This window comes from Aspergillus thermomutatus (assembly GCF_002237265.1).
Source record: "Aspergillus thermomutatus strain HMR AF 39 chromosome Unknown NODE_91, whole genome shotgun sequence".
Lineage (NCBI taxonomy): Eukaryota > Fungi > Ascomycota > Eurotiomycetes > Eurotiales > Aspergillaceae > Aspergillus > Aspergillus thermomutatus.
This window is the reverse complement of record NW_020798140.1, coordinates 80,589-101,521: the sequence shown is the minus strand read 5'-3', so window position 1 is coordinate 101,521 and position 20,933 is coordinate 80,589. Positions and strand designations below refer to the sequence as shown.

The window sequence follows — 20,933 nt, the reverse complement described above, 5'->3', positions numbered from 1 at the left end:
TGCGTCTGATTCTGTTGAGTTCTTGTTATTGAGTCGCCGTAGGCCAGCGAGGCTCAGCAGACGGACGGGGGCGGCGGGGGCGGGAGTGGATTAGGATGAGGGGAAGGGGGGTTCGGTGGTTTTTGGTTTTTTTTCTCGGGTTACCGTATTTTTTTTTTTTTTTTTTTTTTTCTGTTTGTTTTCTTGCCCCAATACGTTGTTATTCTCGCGTGGCATCTGAGCCTAATGGTTAAACTCATCTGTACCAAAGTCTTCTTCATCAGTTTTTCGTTTGCGCTGGGCTGTCTACTTTTCTTTTCTCTTCGTTAATTGTCGTTACTCTAACGGTCTATTGGGGAATCTGGCTATTCATTTCCTGCGGGTTTGCAAGCTTTTTCCAAGGTGTATTAGATAAATTGAAAGTCTCTCATTTCCTTTTTTCATATGTCTCTTTGAGTGACATGGTCTCCCTGGATCGAATGGCTCTTCGCTCATAGTTGTTTGTATGTCAACGTGGACCTGCGAAGCCTTGGAGGCTCCAGTATTGAGCACTGCGTCGATTACCCTTCAAGACATGCGCAGTGATGCCAATGGATTCTAAGACACCAACCCACCAATTACTGGTGTTCAGCCGGTGTTACATCAGCACATGAAACCACTGTGGCAGTCATTCAAGGTCTCAAACATCTCAGTCAAAGGCAATCTATGGTACTGAGCTACTAGCAGAGATAATGAGTATCATCAGCATCAGGCGCCAAAACGAGGTATGAGAATGAGGTTCTGTCAGCCTGTGCCCGTACTCGCAACGCTGACAAACTTTCTGGATGTTCAACAGAGGATGAAAAACACATAGGCTGTGTTCTTAAGCTGAGTTTGGCAGACAACTTCGGTGAATGGAAAGTTGGGTTATGCTTCACTCACGCAACCATACATCATCGTGACCATTGCTCGCTTGATCACCCCACCAATTCCTTCATTATCCCCTATTCCTCAAGTTCTTGACTCTTCCAAACGGAGGTAGAACCCAGACCATACGAGCATTCGTCTCACCGCTAGCCCTAATTTCGATTCCAAATGAGTCCCACGCCTCCAGTGACCCGGGGTGGGTTTGAATACTACAACCATGAATTCTACGCTATCTCGAATAACAAACCCTACCGTCGCTACAGCGTAGCTGAACTCAAGGCCTTTTTCTTCTCGTCCTCCTCGAAAACGTCTGTTCAAGACCAACCTGCTCACTGGTACCGAGCTCAGCTCCTTCACTATGGTCTTCAGCCATCAGATCGCAAGGGCACGGCGATGTTGCGACTTGTAGATGCATTGAATCATGACACGCTCGAAGTGCCTGCTCATATTCAAAGGCTGGAAAAAGAACTGAAACAGGAGTGGGATGCGAACCAGAAGAGAGCGAAGGAAACTTCTCGCAAGCCAGCAAAACGCAAAGCTAATACTGCTTCTGAAGACGCGATCGACCAAAATGACCTTGCTGCTATCCTGGCCGCTGCAAGGGCCGCAGGACCTAGCTTGAACATCAATGTCAACCTTGGGATCGCTCACGATGGAAAGGGTCAACCCCCTTTGAAACGAATCAAGACTGAAGAGAAGCAGAGGAAGGAAGCGAAACCCAGGGAGAAGCCAGCGCAGACAAATTATGGAGAGATAAGTAAAGGAGATTCCAAAGTAATGTTCCCTTCTGTATGCTCAGTTAACAGTCTGCTCACACTTCGCACTGAAACTAGATTCCTCAAACGCAACGGATATCGCTCGGTCTTCTTAACGGATCATACAAGATCGACTCGCAAGAAGTCAACACTCGCAATTCAGGAATGATCCTCTGTCTGGACAGGACGAGCATCTGGGGTGAATTTCAGATCGGTGAACTGGAAGGCATTCTCTTTATGCCGCAGCGTCCTTACCAAGTGACTTCTTCAAGCGAAGGTGGCTGCTTCTTCAAATGGCGCGGTGTTGATCAGGTAAGCGGCGAGGTTTATGCGGATCCCAGCTGTACTGGCGAGATGAGGTTTCTGGGAAATGGAGAGATCGAGGGGACATTCAGCAACGTGCCTGACATGTATACCGACTACATTGACTGTCACTTCTGGGGTCATCGCACGTCCGACAAGAATGAGGCTCGAGCGCCGCGGGACGCTTGGAGTATGAGAGATGAGTGGCACACTATCTGCGAATAAGCTCTCCGGCAACTGGTTTCGAGAATCGACGATGCGTCTCTGTGCTACAAGGAGCTGCAGTTGGATGGAATTGGCTTCTGGAAAATTCATTTCTGGTGCTCAGTTTTCATTTTGGCTAGGCATTCGTAGTCAGGTAGCCCCCGACAGGATATCACCTCTGTCTAACCATTCGTATTTTCCTTGCACTCAAGTCTAACTTTACTTGTTCCATTGTACATTTGTAGTCTGTTCATCCCTCATGGCCACCAACACGTGACAGACAATGCTTTACAGAGTTCCGCTTCCTGTCAATGCTTCTGTACAAGGCGCCTGAAGTCCTGTACAACCTTCATAGCTGGTCGATATAGAGATAGCACTATCCAACATCCGAAGTTCTCAATATGTAGGTAACACGCTTGACTCTTGTGAAGAAACAGGTGCGTCTCGATAAGCGATAGATAAGAACGTCGATAACGGATCAATGATAATGCGAGCTGTCACTCGTCACTTTACCCAGAATGGTCTAGAAGAAGACAAGGATGGGCCATGAATAGCACAAAGATCCATCTGCTATCAACCAGGCATTCTTGACGCAATCTAGGAAGACTCTCTCCCACTTCTTCCCCTTCTTAACTGCGATAATTTCTCATACGAACCTCCACAGTCTCAAGACGTCCACTTTACTACCTCGAGCGTCCGCGCACCCTGTAAACGATCGTGCTCTTATTTTACTGGCCAGTCGCAACATCCATCTTCCCCGCGGTCCTTTCCCCCCACCCAACATCCCGTTTGTCTTTGCCATTCATCCTTGGGCACAAGACACCCCGCCATCGACAATGCAAGCCGTCCCTGAATCGCGACAACAGACATTTGAGGAGATCTACGGGCCTCCCGAGAACTTTCTCGAGATTGAGGTAAGCAACAACACTCCCATGCGAAAACTACCCCGGTCCATCAGAGTCACCGAGAAGTCCCCTATCTATCATATTCACAATCCAACCCTCGAATGATCCAATCCTGCTCGAGACTAACCTCGCACCGTACCCAGGTCCGTAATCCCCAGACCCATGGCACATCCCGCAACATGTACACTTCGTACGAGATCGTCTGCCGAACAAACATCCCCGCCTTCAAACTGAAGCACTCTGTCGTGCGCCGACGGTACTCCGACTTTGAATACTTCCGCGATATCCTGGAGCGCGAGAGCACGAGAGTCACGATCCCGCCCTTGCCGGGGAAAGTGTTCACAAACCGGTTCAGCGACGACGTAATCGAGCATCGTCGGGAGGGGTTGCAGCGGTTCTTGCAGATCGTTGCCGGTCATCCGCTTTTGCAGACGGGGAGTAAGGTACTAGCGAGCTTTATACAGGGTGAGTTGTCTTCTTCTGGTCTGGTGGGCGTGGATGTGGATGCATGCCGTAATGCGGTGTCAATTACGAAGAAAAGAGCTAACGGCTGTGTAGATCCAAACTGGGACCGCAATGCTTGGTGAACGATACTTCCAGCGTCAAGATCGCCTCGTTATCTTCCAATTCGATCATGTCCTTCTCTTTTCTTCCATCACAGCCTTTCCAATGGCCACCGGCGTCTCAGATATACGTTATGTTCGCTCTGCGATTTCCGCTCTACGCTTCCTCTCTCCCTTCCTTTTCCAAGACCCATACGACTGTTGAATTCCACCTTTGATTTGTTGCGCAGAAGCGCAAAAGTGTAAAGCAGCGCTCGAGACACTTTGGGGGCATGGCATCTCTTTGTTTGCGAATATTTCAGTACGGAGACAGTATGTTTCCATGCTGTTGCACTTTTGACTATTGCCGTATATCGCACCCGGTTGACATATCCCATCTGCACTTTTTTTTGCGTCACGTTGTGGATCGTCGTCTTGACAGCATGGCGAACGTCGTGGTTCCGCTAATTCAGCGCTGTTTTTTACTTGCCTCAATATGAACTCTCCTATGCACGACTCTAATTCCTTCCCTCGCACAAGTAAGGAGTGCTGTGATAATCACATACGTCAACGAGGTCTACGAGGCCTTAGAAATATCTCTCTGAGTGGTGGAAAGGAAGTAATATCTCGATTCCGGAGGATTATCATTTGTCTCGTCCCCGGTAGAAGTTTAGTTTCTTTTAGTCTTTTTCATTTTCCCTTTTTTTCCATTTCCATTTCCATTTCCTGTTCCCTTTGCTGCCAACGCTGAGTCGGCCGTGGATGAAAGGGTCTGTTGCAAAAATTAATTTAACAAAACCATCGTGTACTGCGGGGTATAGTTTTGATCGAAAACAAAGCGATCGCAATAAGAAAAAGAAAAGAGACGAGACGAGTCGAAAGGAAAGAACGAGAACGACAGCGTAAAAGGGCCCGAAATAAAGAAGCCAGCAACGGCAATGAGTGTGTGAAATGTGCGAAATGTGTGAAAGTGAGGAGGTTAAAAGACAACGGGTAGCGAGAGTAAGAAGGTCAATGAAAGGCCCGTATGGAGGAAGTAGGACTAGGCCAACTCGTCCCAGACCATCGGTGCAAGGGTGTTATCGGCCCAGGATGCATCCACACCTGGGGCGTTCGAAGAGTTCTCGTCCAGCGGGAAATGCAGACTTGTAGTTCCTGCTGGCGCATTCGCCGCCGCCTCGAGCAAACCCTGCGGAGGAGCAGGGGGGGAAAGGGCCGGATCAATAGGTCCCAAGGAGACTTGATCTGCCAAATCAGTTCTACCGCCTCGTGCGGAGGACGTGGATTGCCGAGTGGCTTGTGTGTTGGGTTTTATGGGAGGCGCTTTCTTTGTATCCGCCAGGCCTACACCATGACTCTGGCTATGCAATGATCTACCATTGACGGAGCCTCCGTCCCGATACGCGTGAGGAAACTTAGTGCGAAATCGGTCTCGAAGATCAGTTGCCTTCCGGTGGCTAAGGTTCAAGCGTTTATCTTGCTGGATGAGTGTCCATTGGAATCCGTGAACGGCATATCCTTTGAGCAAAGCTTCGTCTTCAGCGACTGTGAATGGGCGGCGGGAGCGACGCCGGGATTTCATGGTAAAGTGGGGTTCTGGAATACCGAGAGAGGCAAGAGTGGATTTAGATCTATTTGAAAGAGTAGGTGTGGCCTTGAAAGATGGCCCGTATTTCGAGCGAGATTTTGAAGGTTTGCTATCGGCTTCAGAGGATGAGCCGTTCGAGTATGACTCGTTCACACTGGCAATTGAGCCGCCATTGGAATTATGAGACTCCACTTTGGCTGGCCTTGGCTGTGGAAGCAGAATCTTTCCAGCTGTGCCATCGGAACCTTCCGTCTCAGCCCTGAGGAGTGCATTGGCCAGCGTATCGTGCAACTGCTTTGTGGCCTCGTTCGGGTCGGCAGCGCTATACAAATTTAGAGGCTGAAACTGAAGAATGGCAAGGTAGAAACTCACCGATATGCCCAGGGACAACAAACCCGGAACCTGACGATGTAAAAGTCAATGTTAGCTCTCGGCTTATTGAAGACCGCGTTCACACCATACCTGTCTTTCAAATTTGAAGCACTTCGTTTGTTGAATTTCAGTTCTGGCTGCGCCAAGATAGCCGTCCAGTTACCGATACCGCACTTGACCACCCCACGAAGTAATGCGGTCGTCTCCTCCTCAGTCCATTTGCGAAGGTTCTTGCGGGAGCGGCCCCTCGTCTTTGGAGAAAGTGGCTCGACATCATCCGTAGGCGGAGTAGGAGTCTTATCGGATTCGGACTTTTCAATTTCGCCCTCGGGTCGATCAACAGTCACCCCGTTCACTGGAGAGTGTGCTTTCACAGGGGCTTGGTCAGCGCTGGCAGTCTTGTCATCGATCGGGGAGTCAAGGATATCCTCGATTCTCCCTTCCCTCCGTTCAGCTGTCTGAGTAACCGTCGTTGTAATAGCAGTCAATGTAGCGGACTCAACAACAGCGGCATCCCGCGATGGTTTGGTGAGCAGTTGCGTGATGGAGCCAGGTTCGATAGGAGGCAGGAGAGCAGCGTTGGGGGGCGGTTCATTCAGTCCATTGAGGATCGCAAAAGGTCCAAATGGCGGAGGTCGCTGTTCTTTCTGCGCCTGAGGGATCGGAAGCTGCAAATGTTCTCCGAAGGAATCCGTCTGGACATCTAAACGGCGACGCTTGCGAGCCAAAGAGTCATCGTCGAACGAGGAATAAGGAAATCGTTCCAGAGCTCGTAGATTGACAAAGGCCGGTAATATGGTTTTTGGAGGAGGCTCCAAGCTCAGAAGCGAGTCCACCGCATGATCGTTCTTTTTTGACTGGGCGGCGTTCAAGAACTCCGTAAGAGTAGGGAGGTTGGCGGGCAGATTTGCGCCAGGCGTGTTGGACTTGGTGCCGGCATTGGGCTCGCGGATTCCACTGGCACTCGGTTCGAGAGGTGACGGAACGCTCAGCAGACGGGAAGAGACTGGCTGACGGAGAGGAGCAATGCGGAGACTCTGGAGCTGTGGAAGTTCGCGAAACAGAGACTCATCGAGAGGTCGAGATAAAGTGCCGTTGGTATCCATTGTTGGGATTCGTGCCATCCGAAAGGCAGGTCACAGAGAGATGGCGGACATCACGGAACATCCAAAAGTCGCTGCGCAGTCCATTGCGATGATACGCATTGGAGACCTAGGGACCATCAAGAGCAGAAAAGCAGGTTAAAAGAGCTGGCCGAAATCCTGATGGGATCATGATGGAATCCAAGGCAGCATTACGGGCGGAATGTCGTGCCAAAAGCGCAGTTCCGGTTTTTGATGCAGATGACTAAGGCCGCCATCACGGGCTATTGGGAATCTAGATCTTTTGGTTTTCTCAAGGAACTTGGATATTAATTACTTCACGGGAATGAAGATGATTCAGTTGCAGAGCGTAGATAGAGGACAGTTCACTGATCAGTGGAAGACAGGATGTGTATTCACTGTTCTGAATAAGGGGCATTAGGCTGATGATGAGTACTAACACCTGAGGATCAGCTCATATCGACCTACTTCTTCTCTACCCCCTCTTAGTAAACAACAACCAATAGCTTCATCTCTCCTACAGAGTTGCATAGTCGATTTCATCATATCTTGCATCTTCAGAATCAAGTCTGTCCAGTTCCAAGCCAAGAAAACGATCCATCAAGTCTGACAATGTCCACTATCTTCCCAACCTGGCCGCACATCCTCTTTGCCGTCATAGAGCCAATCACCCTGTACGCCCTGACTCTCGCCCACATGTTCCATTCCAAGGCAATTAACTAACAGACACAGCATCGGGGGCTGGGCCCTCCCCTTCTGGGACCTCAAATCGTTCATAACGGATCAGGTTCCTGGTCTCACCGGCCCGGATTCCATCCACCCAACCAGCGCAGCCCTCGCCTTCCAGCTAGCCAACCTCTACGGTCTCCTCAGTATCCTAGGGATCGGAATCTGCTACTCGACCACCGAGCCCAGGGTGCTGCGTAACTACCTCTATGCTCTGGCCGTCGCGGATGTGGGCCACATCTACGTGACGTACTGCTGTATGGGCCATGACAGATTTGTCGACGTTGTGAATTGGAATGTTTTGACCTGGGGGAATGTCGGTATCACGGGCTTTCTGATGATCAACCGAATTGCTTATCTGGTGGGATTGTTTGGAGAGGCGAGAGTGCCAGCAAACAAGATCGAGAGGAAGAAGGCTTGAGACAGGTTGAGGGTCGGCAGGGATGATGTATCGCTTGCAATGTTCTTGCGAGGTGCTGCATGAACTAGACTCGACGATTTTGAGGGACTTGATGCACTATGTGGAATCATATCAGTGAAAGAGAGGCGACGGCGGGATTATGACAGCTCCCCTTTGATCACCTCGAATTGAAAGTCTTGAAAGAGACTTGAGAATGAGGCTGCTACATACGCGATTAATGCAATGTATATGCGATAGCCAATTTATGGTCTCAATCCAGAATCCAGTAATTATCACTGTATCCCTACCAACTACATGATGTCAATGATCAATCTAAATATATCACATGCGAATGTCATCGTCCCATAGACCAAAGATTAGAAACTATCCTTCCTCAACATCGATACCTATACCGAGAGACGCCTTCATATCATATGAGCGACCTGCACTCGTTCATTAGCATGTTCGAATCTGCGTGTTGTTGAAGAATTGGCGCAACGCTGGCTCTCCGTGCTGTCTGATTTCCCGAAGGTGTGGGAAGAGAAATGGAATGCCTGGGAACTCCTGAAACTGCCGGCGATAGGCCGCATAATTCCGAAGGGGGTTCAACAGGTAGACTAAGTTAGGGGGTAGCACTGGATTCAGAGCTACTGTACTCGTGGTGTTTTTGGTATTGGTAATCGTCAGATCTGTGATGCTGTACTTCTGCAGACCACTGAGGACAGCGGTAAATGAGTGATAATTGCGAGTGACGAGGAGAGCCTATTTCACCAGTCAGTATTGAGGGGTTTGGCAACAATAGGCCCTCACGCACCTCCGCACATTCCTGCAAATATGGTACCAGATCTGGCAAGGCTGAGCAGCATTCCCACGCGGCTGTGCTTAACAGCTCCCATTCCTCAACCAAGCGTATTGCTACGGAACTCTCCTCAGCCATTAATGAAGGCGTCAGCTTTGAGAAATGTCCCTCATCGATATTCGTCAGGGTTCGCGCGAAGTCCACGGCTGATGTCGAGGCCAAGAGGTCGTCCAAGAAACATACGCTGGTATTGAAGGGCTGAACCCAGTTCATTTCCCGTGCATGCACGTACGCTTGCTGGAAGCGCACCCCAAGGACGAAGAGTACCTTGAGGATGGAGGTAAGGCTGGGAGGGGAATCTTGAAATAGGCCCTGAATAGGCGCGGCTATAAATTCGAACGCTGGCGTTTGACTCGAGGCTAGCGGAACATCCAACCCGGTCTGAGACTGCATAGTGAGCAAGCATTGAACCAAGGCACGATGGGCAAAGGGGCTTCGGCTTCGGAGATGCTGTGCAGAGTGTCAGTAATAAGACTCTACAACCTCATCACGCGTGGAAAGGCCACCGACCTTCTCAACCTCGGTATACCGTGCTACTTCCTCGGGAAATGCATTGAGATAGTTCAAAAGATGGATGTAAAAGGCAGTGTGCTGTTGTAGGAACCAGTCAACGGAGGCCGCTGGGTACCCCAAGGAGTAACGGACAAGCTCCTCAAAAGAAATGCGCTTGAAGTGAAGATGACTCTCCGCGTCAATGTCCCTTGCCAATGCGCGAGGATCTAGGTCTCGATCCCTCTGTGAGGGCAACCAACGCCAGGGAACAGAAGGAGGGCTGCTAATCGTTGACCGGCGAAGAATCTCTTCCACCTTTTGAATATGAGACAGGTTGGCAAGAAGGAATCTCTCATGTGGTTCGACAAGTGAGAGCAAAAAGGTGTCAATCGTGGTTGCATTGCGGCTTTGCAGCGAGGTGCGGGGGAGATTAGGATCACGAAAGAGCCCATAGCGGATCACGCGCTTAATCTCTTGCACGTCAAACGCCCAGAGCACCGTAGTGGCTTCGTCTTCCCACCAGCGGTAGGGTACGAAGAATGGTGGGAGCTCAGAGTCTGAACGGAACAAGGACGGATAACTGGATTGCTCTGGCATGTATGTCACGTTGCTTGCTTCCCCCACTGCATAACCGGGCGAATACCGGGACATGTCGGTCTCTGCACTTGATAAGAGGAGAGAGCTGTTGTCTGACGAGGTCGCTATTATCCCAGGTGACGGCTCAAAAGCTGCTTCTTCGTAGGCACCGGCGGAGTACATCTCAGAAGTCTGAGAACCATATCAATTACCTCGAAAGCATGCAGGGGCTGATACCGTATCTTGCTACCTTTGATGTTTCTGAGCGAGATGTTGCGTATTGTCAAGCTGACATGGGCTCAAAGGCTGCAGGTAGGTCCTGTCTTCACAGGTCCAAACCCCAGCAGTCGGAGAGGCTTGAGGAGGAGAAAAGCAACTTGGAATCTTTGTTGATCAAAGCAGTCTATGAGCGGGAATGGCATGAATGATACGGGATGCCCCGTAGTAGGATAAAGTTCAAGAAAAGAAAAAGAAAAGAGAAGAGAAGAAAAAGAAAAAACTATGCAAGTGAAGACAAAAAGACCGACGAGAGGGAGGAAGCAACTGGTGACAAGCCAAGGCAGCTATGGGGAACAATACCGTCGTTGTAGTGGGAAAAGTGGAATGGAGACTTTTATTATTATTATTGCTAAGAGCTTCAATTTCCTTTTCTTCAGCTGTGGGTTTGTCCTTTTCTCCTCCTTCTTCTTTTTTCTCTCCTGTTCTTTTCTTATTTCCCCAGGGGCCAGCGCTTGAGGCTGTCGTCTCAGAAAGCATAGTTACTACTAGAATCTGCAACCTTTTGCCACGTTATACAAATCACGAGGAAAGCATATGGGTCTCTTGATTCCTTGGCCATTGGCGAAAAAGACTATTAAACAGTTCTTAGAGCTTCAGGCCTGTAGGACAGAGAGGCATGGCGGCAAAGTGGCGCATGGCGAAGGGCGAAAGGAGCTGATCCATATCCAAATTACTGGGTCCCAGGAGCCAGGTTAGCCTTGAAGGAGGGAGGCGGAACGTTCACATGGGAGTAATGATTGACTGCTAAAATATTAGACTATCTGTTTAGGTAGATAGTCTACGATACGGAGTACCGGATGTGATTGAGGTCGGGGACTCGGGAGTATTATTAGATAGACTAATCCATCGAATATTCGTGTTTTGACTCCATAGTGATGCAGTGACTGGATGAAAGGGGGGCTGGCCAGTAGCCACCGCTGATCAAATAATAGGTAGCTTTTAATACGAAAAGATATCATATTATTATCGTCGACTTAGGACTGCCAGTGCCAGGCACCCAAGCCGCCCGGTTTCATTGGTACCTGAAGGAGAGAGCAGAGACCGTTTTATCGAACCACAGAGCTGGGAATCGGTTTGGGAGCGGAAACAGTATCAACACAAAATGCCGAATTTCCAATAGAAATCGAGGGCGAACAGCGAATCTTCCTCCATTATTCCCCACAATTATCAAATTACCAAACAATTATTCAAAGGTGGATTCGACGTACCTGGCTGGGATCGAACTGCATCCCGCCGTTGGAATTGGTGGCCCGCGACGGCCCAGTTGGTAATCTGTTAACTAGTCCTATCAATCATTTAATCAGTAATAAAACTTCGATGGAGGAAAGGAGGGAGGGGGAGAGAGAGAGAGAGAGAGAGAAGCGGTCAGGAACCAATAATGCTGTCGTTATACTCTGTTCTGTCATCGCATGCCCAAGAATGATACACCAGTCAACCTAGAAGATTCCGCCTGTGCGCCATCGGCCATGTACGTACTCGATGCGGCCCGGGTGTGCTCCCTTGGGTCACTGCTTCTGGGACATTGGGCCATACTGTAGTCTGTAGCGGTGTGGCTCTCTCAATCTAGTAAGGAAACACACAATCACCTGAATTCTCGCCTCTGAAGCGCCCATGGAGATGACCGAAAGCAATGAGAACCATGGATCAAGCGTGATCAAGAGCAAATTGACGGCATGTCTCATGGACGGAGCTGAAAATGTACTCCACAGGAGCACTCGCCACCGTCTCTCCAGACGGTGAACGTTACAACTATGGAGCATAGAATGTACGGAGACTGGAGTACAACATTAGACATGCCCTAAGACACCATTCTTTCAGCTCGACAGCTGTACAGTAGAACGCAGATGATGGTGATGCTGGACGAGTGATAAAGCTTTGTAGGACGCTTTGCCAGACCATAACCATGGAACGCCACTGCAATCCAGATACGCGGTCACCTATTCGACTGCATTGAGTCTTGGAATGACTCCGATATTTCTCCAGATAGGATGAAACTCAAGCTAGTCTGGACTCTGGAACTCTGGAACTCTGGAACTGGTGTCGGTCGGGGCCGTGTCGATCCGAATTCGGTTCCAAGTTACAGTCCGTGGATCCTTGATGGACTTACGGCAGTGCGGAGATTGCCTTGCTACTCTAGGACTCTAGGTACTTAGATAGTTGCGAGTACCATCCAATTAGTGTTGGTGCTAGATACCTGTGTCGGTACCATTCAGCTACTGTAATTTCCCCTCCTTTAGAAGTCGATGCAATCAACGTCATATGTCATGGACAGGTATAACTACGTACAAGTAGATGTCGACAGATGACCATACAGCTTAAGTTTGCGATACATGCCTTGATGTTTGTCCACGGTTGGGCAACTAGATCGACACTGGGAGCCCACAGGGCTGCTCCCAGCTAGCTTGCCATGTACCCGTCACCAATGTCGCGAAGCTGTTTCTGTGTGAACATGGAGGCGACTACTGAGTATTGTATGGGTTCTGAGGGCGGCTTGGGTTCTGGCTTCATTCAAAGAGTCTGGAAATCTGAGCTCTAGCCAGACTAGCCCTCGAGTTGGGAAACCCACCAGAAGACACGTCGAACTGGTGTCATGGAAAGCAAAAAATCAACGAGGATTCCATGTGACGATCATCCAACCAAACCCCGGAACGTCTCATCAATCAGCAAGAGTTTGAATATTTTGTGTGGATGTAATAATGGTTAGTAGCGCCGCTCTTGATGGTGGTTGGCAACTGGCGAGGAGAAAGGAGCCTGGCGTTGTGGATCTCAAGTCCTCCCGTGCCCTCGACTCCTTGACATTATTTCCCGTAGCGCAGAGGGATACTACTACAGTATCATCAAACTCAACTTCTTAAGCGACCAAGTCATCGGAGCGTCCGCCAAAAGGATCTTGTCCATCTCGAATTAGCGCTGACCCAAAGTTACCTATCCACCCTAAGACTACCGAACTAAATCGGACCATGGCATCGGAGGTGACCCTGTAGTAAGGTTTTGGCTCTAGTGGCTCTCTTCGTTGCACGAAATTATTCAGAAATCATCTCTGCACATCGCCTTCCTCACGTCCGCGATCACGGATGGCAACTTCAGAGGAAAAAAATATTACGAGGATTTCATCTAGCCTGTGTGACGTTTGGTCCTTCTGTATTGCCTTTTTGGTGGATTCTGGCATGATGGATTGGTCGGCGACGATTGATGAATGGCTGTGTAATTAGTCGTTGCAAGATTTCCGCTCTTCGAGTCAGAGACTAAGAGGAAGAAGAGATCGGAAAAGAGATCATTCGTCACGGACATGCTCCTTTGAAGATGTGGGCTGCAGTAGCATCAACGGCTAGAGAAACACGCCCACTGCAAGTAATTCTCAATGAGTACGGAGTACGGAGTACTGCTGAAGACACGGGGGGAGAGTGTGGCCTGGATCCGGTGTTTACACGTACAGTGCAGGGCTGTACGGAGTACTTCCATATCATAGCTTAGACACATATTGACCAGGATGATGGATGCTGCCATCCTTGTATTATTGCCGCGCTGATATTGTTGCTAGACAACCCTTGTCCCAGCATCATGCATGTCCCTCTCTCATAATGAGCTCTCGCACTTGAGTGCATCCAGCAATAATATCGAGCATAGAGAGGTACTAATTGCGGCCAAACGTTTAAATCAAATCATTCAATTAACATCAGGATTCGCCGTCGACAACCCACTCACTTCTCAACGCATCCTCTGGTTTCGATCGATCACTACTAGTTACGGTTGGGATTCAAAGATGCTAGATTTTTTAATGGTTAGCTTGCAGCCTTGGATTGGCCCATTACCTGACTATCCAGTTGCGACGGCACACCTGGAAAGCCAGATGAGATCGCCCGGCTCGATTGACTGGTCACTTAGTGCTAAAACCGAGTGATGCGGGCTTGATTCTGCGTTCACTGATTCCGAGGCATGACTTTTGAGTCAACTCTTTTGTTCTTTCTCCCTCTTCTTTGTAATTACTTTTGGTATGAGTTCGGAATATATCCCAGGACGTAAGCTTAAAAAGGAGTGTCTTCATATGTGCTGGATGAAGAATTTAATGAATGAAAAGCTCACGTACAAGACACTGATACTCTTGAACAGGAAATGCACTTGCTAGAATCGCGCTCAGAATCTGTTTCTTATTTATATGGTAACAAAATCACATGCTAGCTACTGAGATCTTCGCGTCTGCGTCCATGTAGATTACCCCATGCGGACCACAGACAAATGTGAGAGGTATATAGATACAAGGTTGGGGAGATAAAAGCAATGCCACTTCGCCATGGTTGGGCCTGCCTAATGCAAGCCCAGATTCGCTTGACGGTATTGCTCTCAGTCCTCCAGCATGCGTGGCGCACCTAGATAGATTTCGACGCTTGCTTCTGGATGGTTTGTGAAGGATATGGAATCAGGCTACGGCCGTCTTGACGCTACTACTAGTCCGCTGCCTAGATCGTCGCTCGGGGATTACCAGGGAAAACTACCTACAAGTTTAAGGTGCATGAGCTAGACAGCAGGGAATGAAAGGGAATCAGACTTAGACAGCGCTCGAAAAAGAACAAATCATAGGTATCATATCAAAGAACAGTGAGACACTCCGTTCCTGTTTTGCTATAGATCGATCCTACAAGAAGTCTGGATCTGATGGCGGATGAACCATCAGATCCCTTGAATGCGTATTGAGACAAACTTTTCTTCTTTTTCATGTTACGCATCATAGAATCGTCTCATGAACCGGCATCGTACAGGCCACAAAGCAAGACAAGACGTCGACGCCCCAGCGGATTATTGAAGGCTTTTTTATTATGTCCGTCACCAATGGCACTTACCACACTCACATTTAGTTGGCGAGAGCGTAGGCACGGCGGCGGTCACGCTCCTCAGCAATGGTGAGCTAGATTGATTGTTAGCAGATGCGCATGGGATGATATTTTGGAGCTGTAATCTCGTACCTTGACACCCTTGCCCTTGGGCAGAGAGATCCAGGGCTTCTCCTGTCCAATGACGAAGACGTTGGACTCACGGGTGGCGAAGGAGTTGTCAATAGCGTCCTTGATGTGGACGATGTTGAAACCTCCATCGTGGCGCTCACGGTGAGTGATGACACCAACACGACCCATGTTACGACCGCCGGTGACCATGCAGACAACACCAGTGTCGAAGCGGACAAACTCGGTGATCTTGCCAGTGGCAATGTCAACCTTCACGGTGTCGTTGACCTTGATGGCAGGGTCGGGGTAGCGGATGCTAGATTCATCTCGGTCAGCACAAACTGCACCAAATGTTCAACCTCTTACTGTTTCCAGCAAGGAAGGATTCGGGGATATCCAAGTCCTCTCGTCCTCCGCCGATCAACCAAAGCTTGGTCCAACGACTGAATGACGCGGAACTTGTAGAGAGCATTTCACTCACGTTCTCGCATCGTGCGTAACCAAGAATGGGATCCCGCCCTTGCCAAGCTGAACCTTCTTGACCTTGCAGAGCTTGTACTCGGCCTCCTCAGCCTGGATACGGTGGACGGTGAAACGACCCTTGGTGTCGTAGATGAGACGGAAGTTCTCGCCGGTCTTCTCGATGCCGATGACGTCCATGAAACCAGCGGGGTAGGTAGGGTCAGTGCGGACCTTGCCGTCGACCTTGATCAGACGCTGCATCATGATGGCCTTGGTCTCACGGCCGTTCAGGGCGTACTTGAGACGGTTGCGGATGAAGACGATCAGGGGGAGGCAGTCCCGGAGCTTGTGAGGACCGGGGGAGGCCTTGGGGGCATAGGTTCCGGACATTTTGTCCAGGAGCCAGTGCGAGGGCGCACTGAGGCGCTTCTGGTGCTTCTTACTATAGGAATCAAGATCATGGTCAGTCTCAAGCTCTTCAATTCAGAACTCGGTCGTTGCAAGTATTGCTCCTTGTTTCGCGAGAAGAACTCCACTGTCCGAAACATTGTCGCAGCTTGCGAACCGATACGAAATTATCATGGTTTGTAACTCACGGTCCGCGAGGCATCTTGACTGCTTTGTCGACTTGAACCCGGTTATTTGTCGAAGTGTCACAGAAGAAAAAACCAAAGTCAAAGTCAAGAAGTGGTGATATCCGCTCCACTCACGAAATTCGCTTAGCGGATCATGCTTGTGGGAGGAGCCCTAGCGCTATTCCCAATTTAGACTCACCTGCATTAGATCAAGTCTTATGCATCTGCTTATATAATTCATATAGTTTCATATTTTCGTAGTTATTTAGAGGTCAAGCGACTCCAATTAATTTCGTCGGCAAATCCCTAGAAAACTGAAATTGGTATTTTATGTCTTCAAATCGCTATACAACAAATTTTTTCTAGAAGTCTGCACAAATCTAAATGTAGCCCTTGATGACTGCAACCTCGGCGTTAAGGATGGACGATCCTGCGGCTCCAATGACGGTGTTGTGAGAGAGTGCAGCGAATCTCAGGTCAAAGTGGCTGCCCGGTGCTGCTTCACGAACACGTCCCACACTTACAGTGTATCCCCTGGAGATATCCCGGTCGAGCCTGGGCTGAGGTCTGTCAGGCTCATCGAAAACCCTGATCGCCTCTTGAGGAGCTGAAGGGCAACCAAGCTTCTGGGCCTCGGATTGGTATTCTCGCATAGCCTGCTTGACTTCTTCCGCGCTGGGTCCGGGGCGGTTCTTGAAGCGCAATGAAACGAAAGCCATGTGGCCATCCGTAACACCAACGCGAGTGCAGGTGGCCCCAACCGTGAGCCCCTTTTGCTCGTCGAAGGCAGTGGCATCTGCGTTCAGAGAACCCAGAATCTTTTGGGCTTCATTCTCAAGCTTGTCCTCTTCACCACTGATATAGGGGATAACGTTGTCCATGATGTCCATGCTGGGAACACCAGGGTAGCCAGCGCCAGACACGGCCTGTTCGGTGAAAACTTCCACATCCTCGACAGGACCAAACTTGGCTTGAAGAGCGGCGAAAGGAATGACAACGCCAATCACAGCGCAGTTAGAGTTGCAAACCAAGAAACCCTTCTTCAGGCCGAACTCTTTCCTTTGGTGAGGGATGAGATCCAAGTGATGGGGGTTAACTGTAGGGACGACGAGAGGAACAAGGGGGTGCCTGCGATAGTTCTTGGCGTTGGAGAAGACAGGGATTTCGGCCTTGATGAATTCCATTTCTGCGGGGGCAACGGTATCAGCGGCGGTCCGTCGCACTTTAATCTCGAGATAATAGTATCACGTACCAATTTCACCAGCAACATCGCTGTTGAGCCCCGAGAAGACAAGGTCACAGTCGCTGAACTGATCAGCCCTGCAATCGCGCAGGACGAGATTGCTAAGCCTCTCAGACATAGCCGTAGTCTGCTTCCATCTGACAGCATCCTTGTATTTCTTGCCGGCCGAGCGATTCGATGCGCCAATGGCGTACAGTTCCAGGAAAGGGTGGTCCGCGAGGAGGAGGATGAATCGTTGGCCGACCGAACCGGTGGCGCCCAGGACACCTGTCGTGCTGTGAGTAATGGATTTAGGGGAGGCATTGACTGAATGATATGTCCATACCGCACTTCTTCTTGGGATATGATGCCATCTTGATTGAAAGTGATCAGGATTGAAGTACGGCTCAGTCGACCTGGTTTTCGAGTCAATTGGCTGGATACAATAGGGATAAACTAAACTCCAAAGTTGAGAAGTCCATCATCCGTCAAGGCATGCAAAGAAACCGAACAACAGGCAAAGTCTTGGGCAAAGCAGGCAAATCTAAATGTATGGCTCGAAAAGCCTTCATCTAGAATTCAGTGTCCCGCAGGCGCAAAGTCTCCATTGTCCACTCCTTCAAGCGACGGACATGATATCTCCTTGGACAAACGCGACACAAGAGCAATCCTACACACAGGAAATATATCAACTTACCTTTGGAAAAAAATGCTCACCAAAAGGTTGAGGAGAGACGCTTATGGCAACAATATCTACCTCTCTGCAGACTGCGATATCGCTTCTCCCATCCCACGCTAAGCCCCGCAATGAGTCAGCACTCATCAACTGCGGAATGGCCAGCGAAATCCAGCAATACGATTGGATGAATTCAATAAGTTTCCATCAACGTCGAGATTGACCGAATGGAGACAACCTAAGATATTATGATTTCGGGTCATATGTATATATCGCTTGCTCTTATTTACATCATGTGTATAAAGATTTTTGTCTCATAATTCATTGGACTCAGCCAATGTGGGTACGCAAGGTCTATGCTATCATCGCCCTAAATGCATGACCACCGGGGTAATGACTTTATATAGAGAGTCCTTGAGGTACTTATTCTGCCCTTTACTCTACTTCATTTTGAGGCCTCACTTTCATAGTCAAAGATCTTACCAGGGTTCAACAACCAGTGAGGATCAAGGGCTTTCTTGATGCTACGCATGACATCAAGGGTAGCTGGACCAAGCTCCTTTTTCAAAGATGATTTCTTGCCCAGCCCTACCCCGTGTTCGCCCTGTCGTCCAAAGTTAGCTGGTTTGCGGACAGAATCAGGATTCTGGGGACACTTACAGTGCAGGATCCCTCCATCTCTAGGGCGCGGTCGACCATATCGTGGACAACCTTCTCAACCCGCTCCATCTGCTCTGCATCCTTTCTGTCGTACATTATGCTCGAATGGAAGTTTCCGTCTCCGATATGGCCCAAAATACTGGCAAACAATCCCAGGTTGTCGAGCTCCTTCTTCGAGATTTCTATCCCACTCAGCGCAAGTTCGAAGGCAATTTAGACTGAGACCTACCGATAATATCAGGTAGCCTGGAGATTGGAACGGCAACATCCGTTGACCACACTTCCGAGCCTTCCTTCCGCAGGGACATCATGCTCCATAACGACTGCTTTCGCGCCGACCAAAGATCGTGTGCCTCTCGCTCATCTTGGGCAAACTCGAACGATGCTGCATTGTTGCTCTTGGCAAGTTCTCTCGTCAGATTGATACTGTCAGCAACCCCAGCTCTAGTACCCGAGAACTTGAAAAACAGTGTGGGTAACGTCTTCCAAGTCCGTCCGGTACCACCAGCACGGTTGATGACATCCATCTGGACATCATCCAGAATTTCCATACACTGTACTGGGATTCCTTTTCGTATAAGCTGCATGGCAGTCGACGCAGCGTCCCGAATGGTGGGGAACGCAACAACTCCAACCCGAGTCTGTTCTGGAATTGGCGCGAGCTTGAGAGTTGCTTCAGTGACAATACCCAATGTACCCTCGGAGCCTACAAACATTCCTGTCAAGTTATAGCCAGCGGAGGTCTTTCGGGGGCGTCTCCGAGTCTTCATTACCCGGCCGTCTGCCAGGACGACTGTCAGGTTGATCACCCAGTCCTTCATTGTCCCATAGCGCACTGCATTGGTCCCACTGCAGTTGGTCCCAATCATGCCGCCGATCATCGCGGACGGACCAGGATCGACTGGAAAGAAAAGACCGGTGTCCTTGATTTTTTCATTCAATTCCATCCATTGGATGGATGGCTGGACGACAATATCCATATCATCTTCGTGCATCTCAAGTATCTTGTTCATCCTGGCGAAATCAATGGTCAACCCGCCGTAAGGAGCTGAGAAATTTGCCTCGAGACTTGAACCGCCGGAGTAAGGAACCATTGGCATCCTGTATTTGTGGCATACTTTGGCGATCTTCACCACATCTTCTGTGCACGTTGGGTAAGCAACGGCGATGGGAAGACGATCTGCGTTCACGGAAGACCATTCTGAGTATCCATGCTGTTGAAGTTCATCCTCATCCGTACTAATGGCATCATCACCGAGCTCGATCCGCAATTCAGCAATGGCCTAGGCACCGTTGAGGCCAGAATCAGTATCATATGCTTGGCTCCACGGAGCGATTGATTGCTGATTTCTCACCTTTTCGAGATCCTTTGTCGTTCCGTACCGAGGTTTTTTTGAACTCTCCGATTGCGACGGCTGACTAGAGGCAGCATATGCGTAGCCAATGCTAGCAGCCAAGACAGAGGCAAAGAGCGCCTTGCCTGACGTCCAGAAGCCGGGAGCCGCTTGAGTGGAGGAATTTGACCCAGCAAAATCACTCTGGCTTTTAGAAGTATTCTTTGAGCTATTGGAGCTGTTATACCGAGTAGCTCTGAATGACGAGAACACTTGGGGCTGGGGAATTCTGGTTTGGCGACGGAGGGCGCGGGGATATGCGGGGAAACCCCGAGAAAGAAAGGGGCCTCGCACAGCTGACATGAAGGGAAGTTGTAGGAATTATTTGATCAGGAAACTTCTTCAAGTCATGGAAGAATTGATTGGGGAGATTCACACAAAAGTAAGCGGGAGAAGGATGGTTATTAGGACAAGTTGTTCGTTGCGGTTCTTCGGTAATCGTGCATCTTGCAGCCGGCTCTTATAAGCATCAACGCCATCGAACGCAGGTATGAGGAGCTCGTCGGTATTCGGCCGAATAATATCCAATGAAAAGGTCAAACAAGCGTGTGGAAAAAGTCCAGAGTCACAGTACCTTATTATCATGAACCATCATAGGCCCTATGACTGTCTCCCCCACGCTAAATGATCGCAATCGGAGTAAATCCTCATTGCCCCGGTTCGTGCCCCAGATCGGCCTCAAATCCGAAGAGCGGAATTAATGCCTCAGGTTGTTGACCCATACCGACACGCTCCACGATGATGGGAAGGATGACGCGGATCAAGCTTCTAGTTCAAACTGTATGCTTGCTAGTCATATAGAGGGATCGTTAGACAAACATCAATTGTTATCTTTATTTCTCCGTGGTTATTGAAGATTGAATCTTTCTGATGAGGTCAAGAGATGATGGCACCCGTTGATGGGGCAACCGGCGGGAAAGCTAAAGTCTTGCATGACCCTACATCTCATGCAGAATTAACTTCACAATTCCACTGCTCGATCTATCAAGTACTTACGGAATATTTCTCGACCTTT

At 49.4% G+C, this 20,933-nt stretch overlaps 7 protein-coding genes across 7 annotated transcripts; 2 read left to right on the top strand and 5 right to left on the bottom strand.

The window, feature by feature from the left end:
- Window positions 1–1,053: 1,053 nt before the first annotated feature.
- On the top strand, window positions 1,054–3,639 carry CDV56_108119 (sorting nexin-3; the record flags this gene model as incomplete). The annotated part of the gene is made up of 5 exons (XM_026761738.1): window positions 1,054–1,659; window positions 1,719–2,133; window positions 2,841–3,061; window positions 3,196–3,517; window positions 3,611–3,639. The coding sequence occupies 5 exons, from the start codon at window positions 1,054–1,056 to the stop codon at window positions 3,637–3,639; spliced, it is 1,593 nt and encodes a 530-aa protein (XP_026614569.1).
- A 997-nt stretch (window positions 3,640–4,636) lies between these two features.
- On the bottom strand, window positions 4,637–6,678 carry CDV56_108018 (telomere repeat binding factor family protein; the record flags this gene model as incomplete). The annotated part of the gene is made up of 3 exons (XM_026761637.1): window positions 4,637–5,504; window positions 5,555–5,584; window positions 5,645–6,678. 3 exons carry the CDS (start codon window positions 6,676–6,678, stop codon window positions 4,637–4,639), a joined length of 1,932 nt encoding a protein of 643 aa, XP_026614568.1.
- A 591-nt stretch (window positions 6,679–7,269) lies between these two features.
- Window positions 7,270–7,804, top strand: CDV56_107978 (uncharacterized protein; the record flags this gene model as incomplete). Its single annotated transcript, XM_026761597.1, has 2 exons — window positions 7,270–7,331; window positions 7,390–7,804. The coding sequence occupies 2 exons, from the start codon at window positions 7,270–7,272 to the stop codon at window positions 7,802–7,804; spliced, it is 477 nt and encodes a 158-aa protein (XP_026614567.1).
- Window positions 7,805–8,239: 435 nt separating this feature from the next.
- CDV56_107905 (uncharacterized protein) lies at window positions 8,240–9,893 on the bottom strand (the record flags this gene model as incomplete). Its single annotated transcript, XM_026761524.1, has 3 exons — window positions 8,240–8,545; window positions 8,598–9,092; window positions 9,153–9,893. The coding sequence occupies 3 exons, from the start codon at window positions 9,891–9,893 to the stop codon at window positions 8,240–8,242; spliced, it is 1,542 nt and encodes a 513-aa protein (XP_026614566.1).
- Window positions 9,894–14,838: 4,945 nt separating this feature from the next.
- On the bottom strand, window positions 14,839–16,001 carry CDV56_107696 (40S ribosomal protein eS4; the record flags this gene model as incomplete). Its single annotated transcript, XM_026761315.1, has 4 exons — window positions 14,839–14,892; window positions 14,951–15,245; window positions 15,411–15,833; window positions 15,988–16,001. 4 exons carry the CDS (start codon window positions 15,999–16,001, stop codon window positions 14,839–14,841), a joined length of 786 nt encoding a protein of 261 aa, XP_026614565.1.
- Window positions 16,002–16,346: 345 nt separating this feature from the next.
- CDV56_107628 (aspartate-semialdehyde dehydrogenase family protein) lies at window positions 16,347–17,562 on the bottom strand (the record flags this gene model as incomplete). The annotated part of the gene is made up of 3 exons (XM_026761247.1): window positions 16,347–17,152; window positions 17,219–17,476; window positions 17,535–17,562. The coding sequence occupies 3 exons, from the start codon at window positions 17,560–17,562 to the stop codon at window positions 16,347–16,349; spliced, it is 1,092 nt and encodes a 363-aa protein (XP_026614564.1).
- A 747-nt stretch (window positions 17,563–18,309) lies between these two features.
- CDV56_107514 (FAD-binding oxidoreductase) lies at window positions 18,310–20,221 on the bottom strand (the record flags this gene model as incomplete). Its single annotated transcript, XM_026761133.1, has 4 exons — window positions 18,310–18,468; window positions 18,525–18,706; window positions 18,754–19,807; window positions 19,880–20,221. 4 exons carry the CDS (start codon window positions 20,219–20,221, stop codon window positions 18,310–18,312), a joined length of 1,737 nt encoding a protein of 578 aa, XP_026614563.1.
- Between the last annotated feature and the right edge of the window lie 712 nt (window positions 20,222–20,933).